This window comes from Neovison vison, chromosome 6 (genome assembly GCF_020171115.1).
Source record: "Neovison vison isolate M4711 chromosome 6, ASM_NN_V1, whole genome shotgun sequence".
NCBI classification, from domain to species: Eukaryota; Metazoa; Chordata; class Mammalia; order Carnivora; family Mustelidae; genus Neogale; species Neogale vison.
This window is the reverse complement of record NC_058096.1, coordinates 106,869,452-106,883,016: the sequence shown is the minus strand read 5'-3', so window position 1 is coordinate 106,883,016 and position 13,565 is coordinate 106,869,452. Positions and strand designations below refer to the sequence as shown.

General features: G+C 38.2%; 1 protein-coding gene across 2 annotated transcripts in view; it reads left to right on the top strand.

The window, feature by feature from the left end:
- PARL (presenilin associated rhomboid like) overlaps positions 1-13,565 on the top strand; it is a 52,312-nt gene that overhangs the window by 12,963 nt on the left and 25,784 nt on the right. For both annotated transcript variants that reach the window (XM_044251875.1, XM_044251874.1), the window contains exon 4: positions 967-1,015. In XM_044251875.1, the coding sequence (XP_044107810.1) occupies positions 967-1,015 (49 nt within the window). The remainder of the gene's footprint in view (positions 1-966; positions 1,016-13,565) is intronic.

Here is a 13,565-nt window from a genome sequence, read left to right as displayed (position 1 = left end):
AGAGCAGAGAGCCCGATGTGGGGCTCGATCCCAAGATCCCGGGATCATGACCCGAGCTGAAGGCAGAGGCTTTAACCCACTGAGCCACCCAGGCGCCCCTTTATTTTAAAACTTTAATCATGGAGAAATTTCAAACAAATATAAAAAAAGAAAAAAAGTATAACAAATGCCTGTCATCCACCTTCAGTGATTATTGACATGGGCCAACTTTGTTTCATTTAGTCTTCTTTGTTTCCTTTTCTGCCCTGCCACTGATTACTATAAAGCAAATCCTAGGCATATTTCAGTGTGTGTCTCTGAAAGATTAGGCTTCTCTCTTTTTTTGAACCTCAAGTTACTATTATACCTTAAAAGGTCGTTTTAGAAAATATTTTGGTTAGAATTTTAAAACTAGATTGGACCTGGTGAATAAATCATGTAAGCTTGATATCTGTATCTCTCTGATAGTGTGCTGGGTGCTTTGTTATTAATATTCCTCACAACAATATTGCTCCTTATCTACTGTCTCCATTTTATACATCAGAAAACTGAAGTTTAGGGGCGCCTGGGTGGCTCAGTGGGTTAAGCCGCTGCCTTCGGCTCAGGTCATGATCCCAGGGTCCTGGGATCGAGCCCCGCATCGGGCTCTCTGCTCAGCCGGGAGCCTGCTTCCTTCTCTCTCTCTCTCTGCCTGCTTGTGATCTCTCTCTATCAAATAAATAAAAAAAAAAAAAAAAGAAAAAAAAAAGAAACCTGAAGTTTAGAAGTAATTTGTCTGAGGTCACAGAGCTAAACAGTGATTCTGTGGAGAATGTAGACTAAAGCCCGTGTGTGTCCATTTTACCACATACCTGTTAAGTCTGTATACTGGTAATTTTTGCACGTGAGAAATCTTTTTATGCACAAAGCATTTTCTCTCTGTTTTTTCATTTTCTTACCCTGAAAGTGTTTACCATATGGTGATAGGCAATTTTCCTTCTGTTTTAGATTAACAAGTGGTGGAATAACCTAAGTGATGGCCAGCGGACTGTGACAGGTTTGTGTTAGCTTACACGTTTTAGCCATTCAAGGGAAGAGAAATCAAACCAAAAGGTACAGTATGTCACAGTCAACAGCTTTTGTACCCTGCTCACCAGTGGTTTAGACGACAGTCTCTGTACCTTCAGGCTAATGTAGTAGTATAAAAAGTATTGTGGCTTAAAGGTGTACGTGTTGCAGTGGGTCACTTATTTTAAATTTCGATCTAGTATGTTACTGATTAAATAATCTATCTTTGTTGTAGAATCCTAGCTTGTGAAACAGGTTGAATAATTACTTATCCTATTAAAGAAATTAAAGGGGACATTGATTAAGTACCTTCTTTATGCAGAATGCTTTATACACATTCTCTCCCTACCTCACAGGGTTGCTTACCGGGTAGTTATCTCCCTTTTTACCAATAAGGAAACTGGCTTTCAGAGAAGGAACTTTTCAGAGGTCACACTGCTAGTAAGTAGTAGAGCTAAGTTTCAAAACCCAGGTCTGTCTCATTCTAAAGCTAATTTTCTCTTTACTGCACCATGCTGTTTTTAAAGTCTTCATTTATTAAATCAATGTAAGCATGCCATGCATGTCACCATGATAATTTAATTTTTGTTCTTTTTAAATTTTTTCAGAAAGATAAATCTGGCTCTTCAAGGTAACAGTTGTACAATATTTTATGGACTTAGTTATTCGAGAAATTTGGGGAAATGGATTTGAAAGTCTAACAATTGTGCAGATAGGAAAAAAATCTTCTAGAGAAATAATAGCAAAATACTGCTTTTTCTTAAATATGGTTAGACTTAATGGTACTCTTAATCTTTTTTACCTACCTAAGAGGAGAAAAGGTGCTTATCTTTCCTCCTTTGGGCTCCTTCCTTTGTCTAGAAGGTTTACATTTTCTGTCTCCGTGTTGGAACCTGAACTGGTCTTCAGGCTTATGGTTTGGACATTGCTTCCTGCAGGAAGTGTAACCAGGCCAAAGTGAGCTTGTTCCTGTGTGAACTATAGGTAGAGACTACACCAGGTGGAGTTGCCTCACAGTTATCTTTATTTGTACGAATAATGATACCATGCGGAATAATTTCCAAATCCATGACTCCCTAAACAGGGGTAAACAGGCTCCTTTTATCCAGGCTTGGGGTGAATATCGAGAAGGGTAAAAGATTTTATTATAATGAAGCAGAGGTAACAGGCACTTGCTGATTCATCTGCATAGTGTTGTTCCTCAAATGTTTCTTTTTCTGTTACAGCAGTTCATTAGTTTTTAAAAGATAAAAGTGACAGGCAGAAACTTCTGGGAGTTTCCTGAGTTCAATGGGACAGGGGGTCTTGCCAGTAACAGAAGTGCTTTGATTTTTCTGAACTCACTGTGCTTTGTGATCATTTATTTTTTAAGATATTATTTATTTTAGGGGCACCTGGATGTCTCTGTTGGCTAAACATCATTCTTCATCTCAGGTCAGGGTCCTGGGATCGGCCCACATTGGCTCCCTGCTCATGGAGAGCCTGCTTCTCCCTTTGCCACTCTCCCTGCTCATGCTCTCTCATTCTCTCACTCTCTCTCAAATACAGAAATAAATAAAATCTTAAAAAAAGATTCTATTTGTTTTAGAGAGCGCTCATGTGTGAGTTGAGGGAGGAGCAAAGCGAAAGGGAGAAAATCCTTAAAGCAGACTCCCGCTGAGTGAAAATCCTTAAAGCAGATTCCCACCCCCGCCTCCCAACCTCTTACCTCGGGCTTGATCCCACGACCCCAAGATCATGACCTGAGCTAAAATCAAGAGTCAGACACTTAACCAACCGAACTCTCCAGGTGGCCCACACTTTTTAATCATTTATAACACAACCTGCCTTATGTATTTGTACATGCAATGTCCTTGAGGACAATGAGAGTTTTCATTTTGTTATAGCAACTAGCATGTGTCTTGCACACACTAAAGGCACTTGATTAAAATCTGTTAAGTAAATGATTATTGAATGGGCTCTTGAATCAAAGGATTGAGGTTTTCAAAGGTATATTGCCATACTGTAGAATTGACTAGTCAGTAAGGTCTTAATAAATATGATGCCTTCAAAGATAGCACTATAATAGCACATCTGTTTTCATTGGGATTAACAGGAGGTTTGGTTTATTTGCTTGTTTTCTGAACGTAATAAAAATTAACCTTAGGGTAGCCAAATTTTGATATTTTCAAAGTATCTCATAAGTAGTTGATACCTAGTGTTCTTTGAAGATGGTGAAGATTTTATGGCATTAAATATTTGAAGAAACATGGGATCAGAATTTATTTTTTTTAATTTTATTTATTTATTTTACAGAGAGATATCACAAGTAGACAGAGAGGCAGGCAGAGAGAGGGAAGCAGGCTCCCTGCTGAGCAGAGAGCCCGATGGGGGACTCGATCCCAGGACCTCGAGATCATGACCCGAGCCGAAGGCAGCAGCTTAACCCACTGAGCCACCCAGGCACCCAGAATTTAAAACATTTCTCATCCCAGTAAATAGCTTATTCAAAGAAGTTGGTATTTGGACACCACTGAAAATCCGATTTCTTTTCTCTAGCCTTTTGCTTTTCTCTTAGTCAAATCAGTTATTTGGCACAAAGGACGTATCAGTAAGGAGAGACGGACATTTTGATCTAACTAGCAACTTGAGTGTAAAGTGCTTTTGAACCACAGAAACATGAACAGTTATGCTAAATCCTTATTGTAAGATTATCTAAGTGATTTCTAAAGGCTGAGGAGTTGCTGCCCCTGGGAATCACTTTTTCACAGGTCTAGGGAACTGGCTTTGATCTCCCCCAGCCCCCTTTGGTTGGTTTGGGATTTTTTTTTTTTTCTGGTATTAATCTTCATTATTACACAGAAATATCTTCCTAAGCTTAACATTGCTTTGAAAAAATTTTTTTATATGTTCACTTGGTATTTGTGGGAACATCCAGAAGCATTCTTCAAGTTAAAACTTATGCTTGGTGCTTTTACACTTCAGCTAGTCTCCTGTTCTGTTGCCTTAATCTGCAAGAGTTTTAAGCCTATACTGGAGGTCCCTGGGCAAGCCCCAAGGAGAGTATTTCCCTTACCTTTCTAGCTTTCAGGTATGCCTGTGATATACCTGCAAGGTTTTCCTGTTAGCTCAGCAGAATGCTGACTTTACTATTTTGGGATTCAGGTAGAGGAGAGCCTGCCAAAATATTGTATTTGATGAAGGAGGGGATGGGAAGAGAAATTTAAGAAAACATTGCCCCATTTTTCTCTATTAGTCCATATCTATTATCAGCTCCAAATTAGTCACCATTACACCCTAGGGCCTTGCTCCTTCTGCTCCAACCTCTAAAGTTTATTTTTTATTTATTATTTCTTAAGATTTTATTTTTAAGTAGCCTCTACACTCCATGCGGGGCTTGAACTCACAACCCCGACATCAAGAGTTTCATAGTCTACCAACTGAACCTGCCAGGTGCCCCTAGTTTCAATTTTCTTTACCCTTCTACCTTTCAAAGATTTTGAGCTGTATCTACTGGATTAAGGTCTGCTTTGCTGTTCCTGAAGTTTCTGGTAAGGCAGTGCTCACTGGATCTAGCTAATCTTAACCTTTTAATTTGCCACTGTTCCTGAAATTCTTGACTTCTCAGGTTGCAGAAGTTATTTCTGGGTAAAGAAAAAACTAACGTTTGAGTGCCAGTTAAGGTTCAAGTACTAGGGTAGGTACTTTACATACATGCTGTTATTATTGATCTTAATTGTAAGAGCCCTGTTAGTGGTATTCTTGATTGTTCAGATGGGATAACTGAGGCTCAAAGAGGTTGAATAACTTGTCTGAGCTAACACAGCTAGAAAGAGTAGTGATGGGGAATAAACTTTTTTTTTTTTCCCCAAACTCTATTCTTAATATACTTTTTGTTATATCTTTTCACTTTCTACTATAGCATATCACCATTAAATTACCTTTCTGGTGAACCACACTGCCTGCTCCCAGCCCACAGTATCTGGGTGTTTATATTGAGAGCCCAAATTGTAGTGACTTGTCCCAAGACAGCAGGCTGGCATTCAGGGATGAAAAGGAGCCCTTTTCTTCTACTTAGGTTAGTCTTTGTCATTGTAAAATGAATAAAAGTGCATTGTAACAGGTTAAAATCCTGTTAAAGAATATGAACAGTGAAAAGTCTCTGTAACTGGAGACTTCCCCATAATAACTACTGCCTTTTTAGTTACACTTATGTGTTCTTCCAAAGAGTTTGTATATAGGCATTGATGCTGCTTTGCACCTGAATTTTTTTTGATTCTCTTAATATTTTAGAGGAGATTGTATCGCTGTAGGTCTGTTCTGTTTTATTGAAGTATATTGCACATGTCAGATGTACAGTTTTCACAAACTGAACACATCCATGTAATTAGCACCCAGAGCAAGCAATGAAAATTACCAGCACCCTGGGCTCAGAGTATTCTTTTTGATAGCACTGTAGTAGTTCATGCCAATGAATACTATGTAGCAAATATTCTTTTAATGGGTATTTAGGTTGGTTGTAGTCTTCTATAAATAATACTGGAGTGAATATGGTTATAGAGAGATATTTGCACCCTTTGCAAGCACGTTTTTTAGGATGAGTTACTGGAAATAGACTTGTTGGGTCAGGGTATATACATTTAAAATTTTATGTGTTGTGAAATCTTATTTAAATAAGTTTTATACCAATTTAAATATCCTTTAAGTCATTTATTTCTAAAAGTTGCTCACACAGGAGGTTACATATTCTCATCTACAGGGAAGATGCAGAGAAATAACCCCTTCTGTGGTTAGTTTGTAAAGGTCTTGATCTCCTTTACTGTGAATTTGTCCCATTCCTTCCATCTGTCCTTATCATTTTCTAACTATCTGCATCCCAGTTGGAGACTTTAAGGTGGATGGTCTTTCTGGATTTCTTCTTGACTCCAGGAAGCTGTGGGACCAGTGCTTAACTAGTTTTGTTGATACTGCCCAGGAAAAGAAATTGTAGTCACTATCTGAGGCCAACCCTGTATGAGGGTGATCCTGTGCCTATAGTCCTGGTTCTCAGGGAACCTGAGGTAGGGGACCACTTGAGCTCAGTTCTTTGGTTGTCATGTATGTATATACTGGTCAGTGTCTGGACTGGCCAGGTCTAGTTTCCTTCAGGTAGAAAAGCTGTGGGAGGGGGTGAGCTGCCCCACCACATGAGCAGAGGGTATTCTGTACTTAGCTACTGGACTCCAGGTGGGATAGTGAGTCCTTTTTCAGAAAAAGAGAAAAAGAGGTGGTCTTACCTTCCTTGGGCTAAGGAAAATGGACCGAGATTACTGAACCAAGCAGTGATTTCTAAATTGTGGTATATTTCTTTCAATCAAGATATTATTCACATATCTTAAAATTTGCCTTTTAAAAGTATGCAGTTCAGTGGTTTTTCCTGAATTGATAGGATTGTACAACTGTCGTCTAATCCCAGAACATTTTCTTTATCGCAAAAAGAAACTCCATACCTATTAACAGTCACTCCCCATTCCCGTCCTCACTTCAGCCCTAAGCAACCTATTATCTGTTTTCTTTCTTTATGGATTTGCCTGTTCTGGACATTTCATGTAAATGGAATCACCTATGTGGCCTTTTGTTTCCACTTCATTAACTTAGTGTCATGTTTTCAGGCTTGATCTATGTTGGGGCACGTGTCAGTACTTCATTTCTTTTTATGGTCAGATAATATTCCATTATGTGGATATATCCTGTTTTGTTTACTTATCTCTTGATGGACATTTGAGTTATTTCCATTTTTTGGCTGTTATGATAATGCAGTGGGCTTTTTAATGTACATTTTCATGTATACATGTTTTCATTTCTTTTACTAATATATACCTCAAGTGGAATCATTGGGTCATGTGGTACTCATGTTTAACTTTTTTTAAAATTGTGGTAAAAATGTAAAAGGTACCATGTTAGCCATTTTTAAGTTTACAGTTCAGTAGTGTTAAGTATGTTTACATTGTTATGAAACATAGAACTTTTTTGTCTTGTGAAACTGAAAGTCTTTTTTTACTTTTCCTCCTCCCCCTCAGCCTCTAGTAACCACCATGCCATTTTGGTTCTGTAAATTTGACTGTAAACCTCAAAATTTAAGTGGAATCCAACAGTACTTACCTTTTTTGACTGGCTTATTTCACTTAGCATAATGTCCTCACGGTTCATCCATGTTGTAGCTTGTGATAAGAGTTCCTTCCTTTTTGAGGCTAAATAATTTATTTCATTGTGTATATATACCATATTTGTTCATGCATTCATTCATCGACAGACACATTTGAGTTGCTTCTGTGTCTTGGCTATTGTGAATAGCGCTGCTGTGAACATGGATATGCAAGTAGCTCTGAGGTCCTGCTTTCAGTTCTTTCGGATATATACCCAAAAGTGGGATTGCTGGATTATGTGGTAGTTCTATTTTTAATTTTTTTTTTTTTAAAGACTTTATTTGACAGAGATCACAAGTAGGCAGAGAGGCAGGCAGAGAGAGAGGAGGAAGCAGGCTCCCTGCCGAGCAGAGAGCCTGATGCGGGGCTTGATCCCAGGACCCTGGGATCATGACCTGAGCCGAAGGCAGAGGCTTTAACCCACTGACTGAGCCACCCAGGCGCCCCTCTATTTTTATTTTTATGAGGAATTTCCAATACTATTTTCCATAGCAGTTGTACCATTTTATTTTATTTTTAAAGATTTTACTTTTAAGTAATCTCTACATCTAACATGGGGCTTGAACTTATAACCCGACATCAAGAATCACATGCTCTGCTGACTGAGCCAGGCAGACGCCCTGTGGTTACACATTTTATAGTCCCACCAGCAGCGCACGAGAACAAGAGTTCTAATTTCTCCACATCCTTGGCAGCAGCTGTTACTTGCTTGTCTGTTTTTTCTATAGTAGCCATCCTAATGGGTGTGTGGTGACACATTGTGGTTCTGATTTGCAGTTCTCTGATGGTTAGTGATGCTGCTGCACATCTCTTCATACGCTTGTTGCTGTTGGCCATTGACTGTTTATAGATAAATGTTCCAGTCTTTTGCCTATTTGAGTCAGGTTATTTGACTTTTTTGTTGATTGTAGGAGTTTTGTTTTGTTTTTTAAATATATTCTAGATATTAACCCTTTATCAGGTAAATGATTTGCAAATATTTTCTCTCATACTGTAGATTGCTTTTTCACTGTGTTGATTGTGTACTTTGGACAAAAATTTGTTGTGGGTTTGGTTTTTCTTTTTGGTTTTTGATTTTTGATTAATTTTTTTTCCAGAGAAAGTGGGGCAGGGCGGGGGGGAGTCGAGGGACAGAGGGAGAGGGAGAGAAAGAATCCCAAATAGGCTGCATGTTCAGTGAGGAGCCCCACATGACCTGAGCCAAAATCAAGAGTTGAACACTCAACCAGCTGAGCCACTAAGGCGTCCCTGGACAAAAGTTTTTAGGTTTGATGTCCCATTTGTCTATTTTTGTTTGTGTTGCCTATGCTTTTGGTGTCATAGCAAAGAAATGGTTACCAAGTTTGGTGTTACAAGGCTTTGGGTCAGGTTATATACATTTAATACATTTGATCCATTTTTAGTTAGTTTTTGTATATGGTGTAAGAGTCCCAAGTTCATTCCTTTGCATGTGGATATCTACTTTTCCCCATGTCTTCTCTTGGAAGAATTGCCAGATTGTTTTCCAAAGTCGCTACGCCATTTTACGTTCCCCCAAGAACTGTAGGAGGATTCCATTTACTGCCTGCCCCTTTTTTTTCCTAATATTATCAGTGACTACATATTTTTTTGTATTTTATTGTGGTAAAATATACAAAACATAAAATTTATCATTTTAGCTGTTAAGTATACAATTTAGTGGCATAAAGTACATTTACAATGTTGTGCAGCCATTACCACCATCCATTTCCAAAATTTTTTTCATCCCAAATAGAAACACTATACCCATTAAATAATTTCCCATTTCCCTTTCCCCTTAACCCCTGGTGACACTATTCTGTTTCTGTTTTTGAATTTGTCTATACCTCATATAAGTGGAATTATAAAATACATTTTTTGTGTTTGGCTTCTTTTGCTTAGCATACTGTTTTTAAGGTATTTTACATATTTTAGCATGTATCGGAATTTCTTTTTTTATTTTTTTAAGGCTTAATCAGTTTGCATTATGTGTGTACACATTCTGTTCATCTGTCTGTTAGTGGGTTTTGAGTTGCTTCAATCTTTGGCTATTATGAATTGTGCTTCTGTGCACATTCATGTACAAGTCTCTATTTTGAGTCCCTTCTTTTAGATCTTTGGGTATATAGTTAGAGGCGGAGTTGTTGGATCAAACAATAATCTATGTTTAATTTTTGAGGAACTGCAAAACTGTTTTTTAGAGTCGCTATACCATTTTACATTCTTACCAGCAAGGCACAAGAGTTTCAGTTTCTCCATCATATTCTTGCCAGTTCTGATTTCCTTTTTTTTTTAAAAGCCATCCTAATGTGTGTCAAGTGGTATGTCATGGTTTTGTCCTCCATTTCCTTAATTACTAGAAATGCTAAACATCCTTTTGTGTGCAATTGTCCATTCATTTCTTTCTTTTTTTTTTTTAAGATTTTATTTTATTTTCTTTTGACAGAGATCACAAGTAAGCAGAGAGGCAGGCAGAGAGAGAGAGACAGACAGACAGACAGACAGAGGAAGCAGGCACCCTGCTGAGCAGAGAGCCCGATGTGGGGCTCGATCCCAGGACCCTGGATCATGACCTGAGCCGAAGGCAGAGGCTTTAACCCACTGAGCCACGCAGGCGCCCCCATTCATTTCTTTTTGAGGGAGCAGGAGGGGAGGTTGGAGGGAGGGAGAGAATCTTAAGCAGGCTCCATGGAGTCTTATGTGAGGCTCAGTTTCATAATCCTGAGATCATGACCTGAGCCAAAATCAAGAGTCTGGATGCTTAACTGACTGAGCCACCCAGGGACCCCTGTCCATTCATTCTTATTTGGAGAATTGTCTGTTTACATACTTTGCCTGTTTTTTGAGTTGTCTTTTTATTGAGTTGTAAGAATTCTTTATATATTCTGGATCCTAGATCCTTATTAAATATATGATTTGCAATATTTTTTCTTATTCTCTGAGTTGTCTTATCACTTTTTTAGTAGTGTTTTTTGAAGCACAATGTTTTTAAGTTTTATTTATTTTTGATCAAAATATAGTTGATACAATATTACATTAGTTTTAGGTATATAACAGGCATTTCACAACTTTCTACTTTGTGCTATGACAAATGTTTTTAATGTTGATGAAATCCATTTCGTGTATTTTTTTATTTTGTGCTTTAACAATCACGTCAAGAAAATAGTGGTCTAATTCAGCATCATAAGAATTTGTACCTGAGTTTTCTTCAGAGCGTATTGTAGTTTTAGCTCTTAGGTTTAGGCCTTTGGTTCATTTTGAGTTAATGTTTGTAATTGGTTTGAGATAAGGATCCAAATTCATTCTTTTGTGGATGGGTATCTACTTGTCCCAGCACCATTTGTTGAGAAGACCTTTCTTTCCCTATTGATTTGTCTTGGGACCACAGTAAAAAAAAAAAAAATAATAAATGCATGGATGTACTCTGGATTCTCAGTTCTGTTGCATTGATCTGTATGTCTATTGTTATGCTAGACTGTCTTGATTACCATAGCTTTGTGTTGTTAAGTTTTCAGATTGGGAATAGTGAGTCTTCCAATATGGAATATTATTACATTGGTTATATGTTGAACCGATTTTGCATTCTTGAGATAAATTCCACTTGTTTATGATTTATAATCCTTTTTATGTGCTGCTAGGTTTGGTTTGTTAGTATTTCCTGAGGGCTTTCGATCTGTGTTCATAAGGGGCTATTACAGTGACTGTCATATGTTGAATCCGTTTTGCATTCTTGGGATAAATTGTACTTGGTCATGGTTTGTAATCCTCTTTATATGCTGCTAGATTTGGTTTGCCGGTATTAGGAATTTTTCTATTCATGTTCATAAAAGATATTGGTAGTTTTCTTGTGATGTCTTTGGTTTCGATATGAGGGTAATACTGGCTTCATAGAATGAGTTGAGAAATGTTTTTTCCTCTTCTCTGTTTTGGAAGCATTTGAAAAGGTTTGGTGTTAATTCCCATTTATCTTTGCTAGAATTTGCCAGTTGTAATAAATTTAAGTGTCCTTACAAAAATTCGTGTCCACCCAGAAATTCAGTGTTACTTTATTTGAAATAGGATCTTTGCAGATTAACTGTAAGTTACATTGAGATCATACATTGAGTTATAGTGAGATCATACTAAATTTAAGATGGGCCCTAAATCCAGTTATTTGTGTCCTTACAACAAGAGAATACAGAAAGACCTACAGAAAAGAAGTCATGGGAAGAGATTGATGCAGAGATTGGAGTGATACAGCAATAAGCTTAAATAATGGCCAAGAATAGCCAAGAGCCACCAGAAGCTAGGAAGAGAGAAGGAAGGAGTCTTCCTTAGGGTCTTTTAGAAAGAAGCATGACCTAGCAATAACTTGATTTCAGACTTCAAGCCTCCAGAACTTTAAGAGAATACATTTCTGTGGTTTTAAGTCACCAAGTGTGTGGTAATTTATTATAGCAGCTCTAGGAAAGTAATAAACTGGTAAAGCTGTCTAGTCCTGGGCTTTTCTTTGTGAGAAGGTTTTTGTTTTTGTTTTTCATTATTATTACAAATTCAATCTCTGTATCTTATAGGCCTATTCAGACTTTCTGTTTCTTAAGTCAGTTTCAGTAGTTTGTGTCTTTCTAGGAATTCTTCAATTTCATCTAAGTTCTTTGTTGGTAGACAATTGTTTATAGTATTCCCTTATAATCCTTTTTGTTTTTGTAAAGGTCAGTAGTAACATTCTGCTTTCATTCCTAGTTTTAGTAACTTAAGGAGTTTTTCTGGTCACTCTTCCCTAAAGGTTTGTCAATTTTGTTGGTCATTTCAAATAACCAACTTTTGGTTTCATTGATATTTTTTTTCCTATACCTTCATTCATCCAAACTTTCTGCTTGCTTTGCATTTGTATTTGCTTTTTTTTTTTTTTTTAAGATTTTATTTATTTATTTGACAGACATACAGAGATCACAAGTAGGCAGAGAGGAAGGCAGAGAGAGAGGGGGAAGCAGGCTCCCTGCTGAGCAGAGATCCCAATGTGGGGCTCGATCCCAGGACCCTGGGATCATGACCTGAGCCGAAGGTAGAAGGCTTTAACCCACTGAGCCACCCGGGCGCCCCTGGATTTGCTTTTTTTATTTTCCTGGTTTCTCAAGGTGGAAGGTTAGATTATTGATTTGAATTCTTTATTCTTTTTTAATGTAGCATTCACAGCCTACTTTTGCTGTGCTCTGTAAATTTTAGTATTGTTTTAGCAGCTTGGGTTGTCAAAACAAAATGCCATAGACTGGGTAGCTTAAGCAACAGAAAATTATTTTTTTATTTGGAAAGGTGGGAGCGCCTGGGTGGCTCAGTTGTTAAGCATCTGCCTTTGGCTCAGGTCATGATCCCAGGGTCCTGGGATCAAGCCCCACATCAGGTTTCCTGCTCAGGGGGGAGCCTGCTTCTCCCTCCCCCACTCCCTCTGCTTATATTCCCTTTCTTGCTGTGTCTCTATCAAATAAATAAATAAGGTTGGATTTTTGTGAGAACTCTTCTCTCCTCTGCCAGCTTGCTGTGTCATATGGCAGGGGGAGAGAGCAAGAGCAAGCTCTTTGGTATCTCACTTATACAGAAGCCGATCCCATCATGGAGGCCCCACCCTCATGACCGCATCTAAATCTAATTACCTCCCAAAGACTCCATCCCCCAAAACCATCACTCTAGGGCTTAAACATACCAATCTTAGTGGAAAATAATTCAGTCCATAGCAGCTATGCTATATTTTTGTTTTCATTGATTTCAAAATACTTCCTAATTTCCCTCATGATTTCTTCTTTGTCCCACTGGTTATTTAGGAGTGTGTTAATTTCCACATAATGATGACTTCTTCCAATGTATTACTGATTTGTAATTTCATTCCATTGTGGTCAGAGAACATACTTTGTATAATTTCAGGGTTTTAAAATTTTTTGAGACTTGCTTTGTGGCTGAACAAATGGTCTGTCTTGGATAATGTTACATGTATGCGCTTGAAAGGAATGTATTGTCTGTGGTTTTTCTTGAGATTTTGGTTTCTCTTTAAGATTTATTTGAGAGGGAGTGAGAGAGAGTTAGAGCATTAGGAGAGGGAGAAACAGGCTCCGTGGATGTGGGGCTTGATCCCAAGACCCTGGGATCATGACCCAAGTGGAAAGCAGACACTAACGATTGACCCACCCAGGCCCCCCCCAATTTTTTTTTTTTTAAAGATTTTATTTATTCACTTGAGATAGGAATCACAAGTTGGGGAGGGGGAGTAGCAACTCCCTGCCCAACGTGGGGCTTGCTCCCAGGTCCCAGAGATCATGACCTGAGCTGAAGGGAGATGCTTAACCAGCTAAGTGACCCAGGGGCCACTTAAGGTTTTATTTTTGAGTAATCTCCACACCCAGTGTG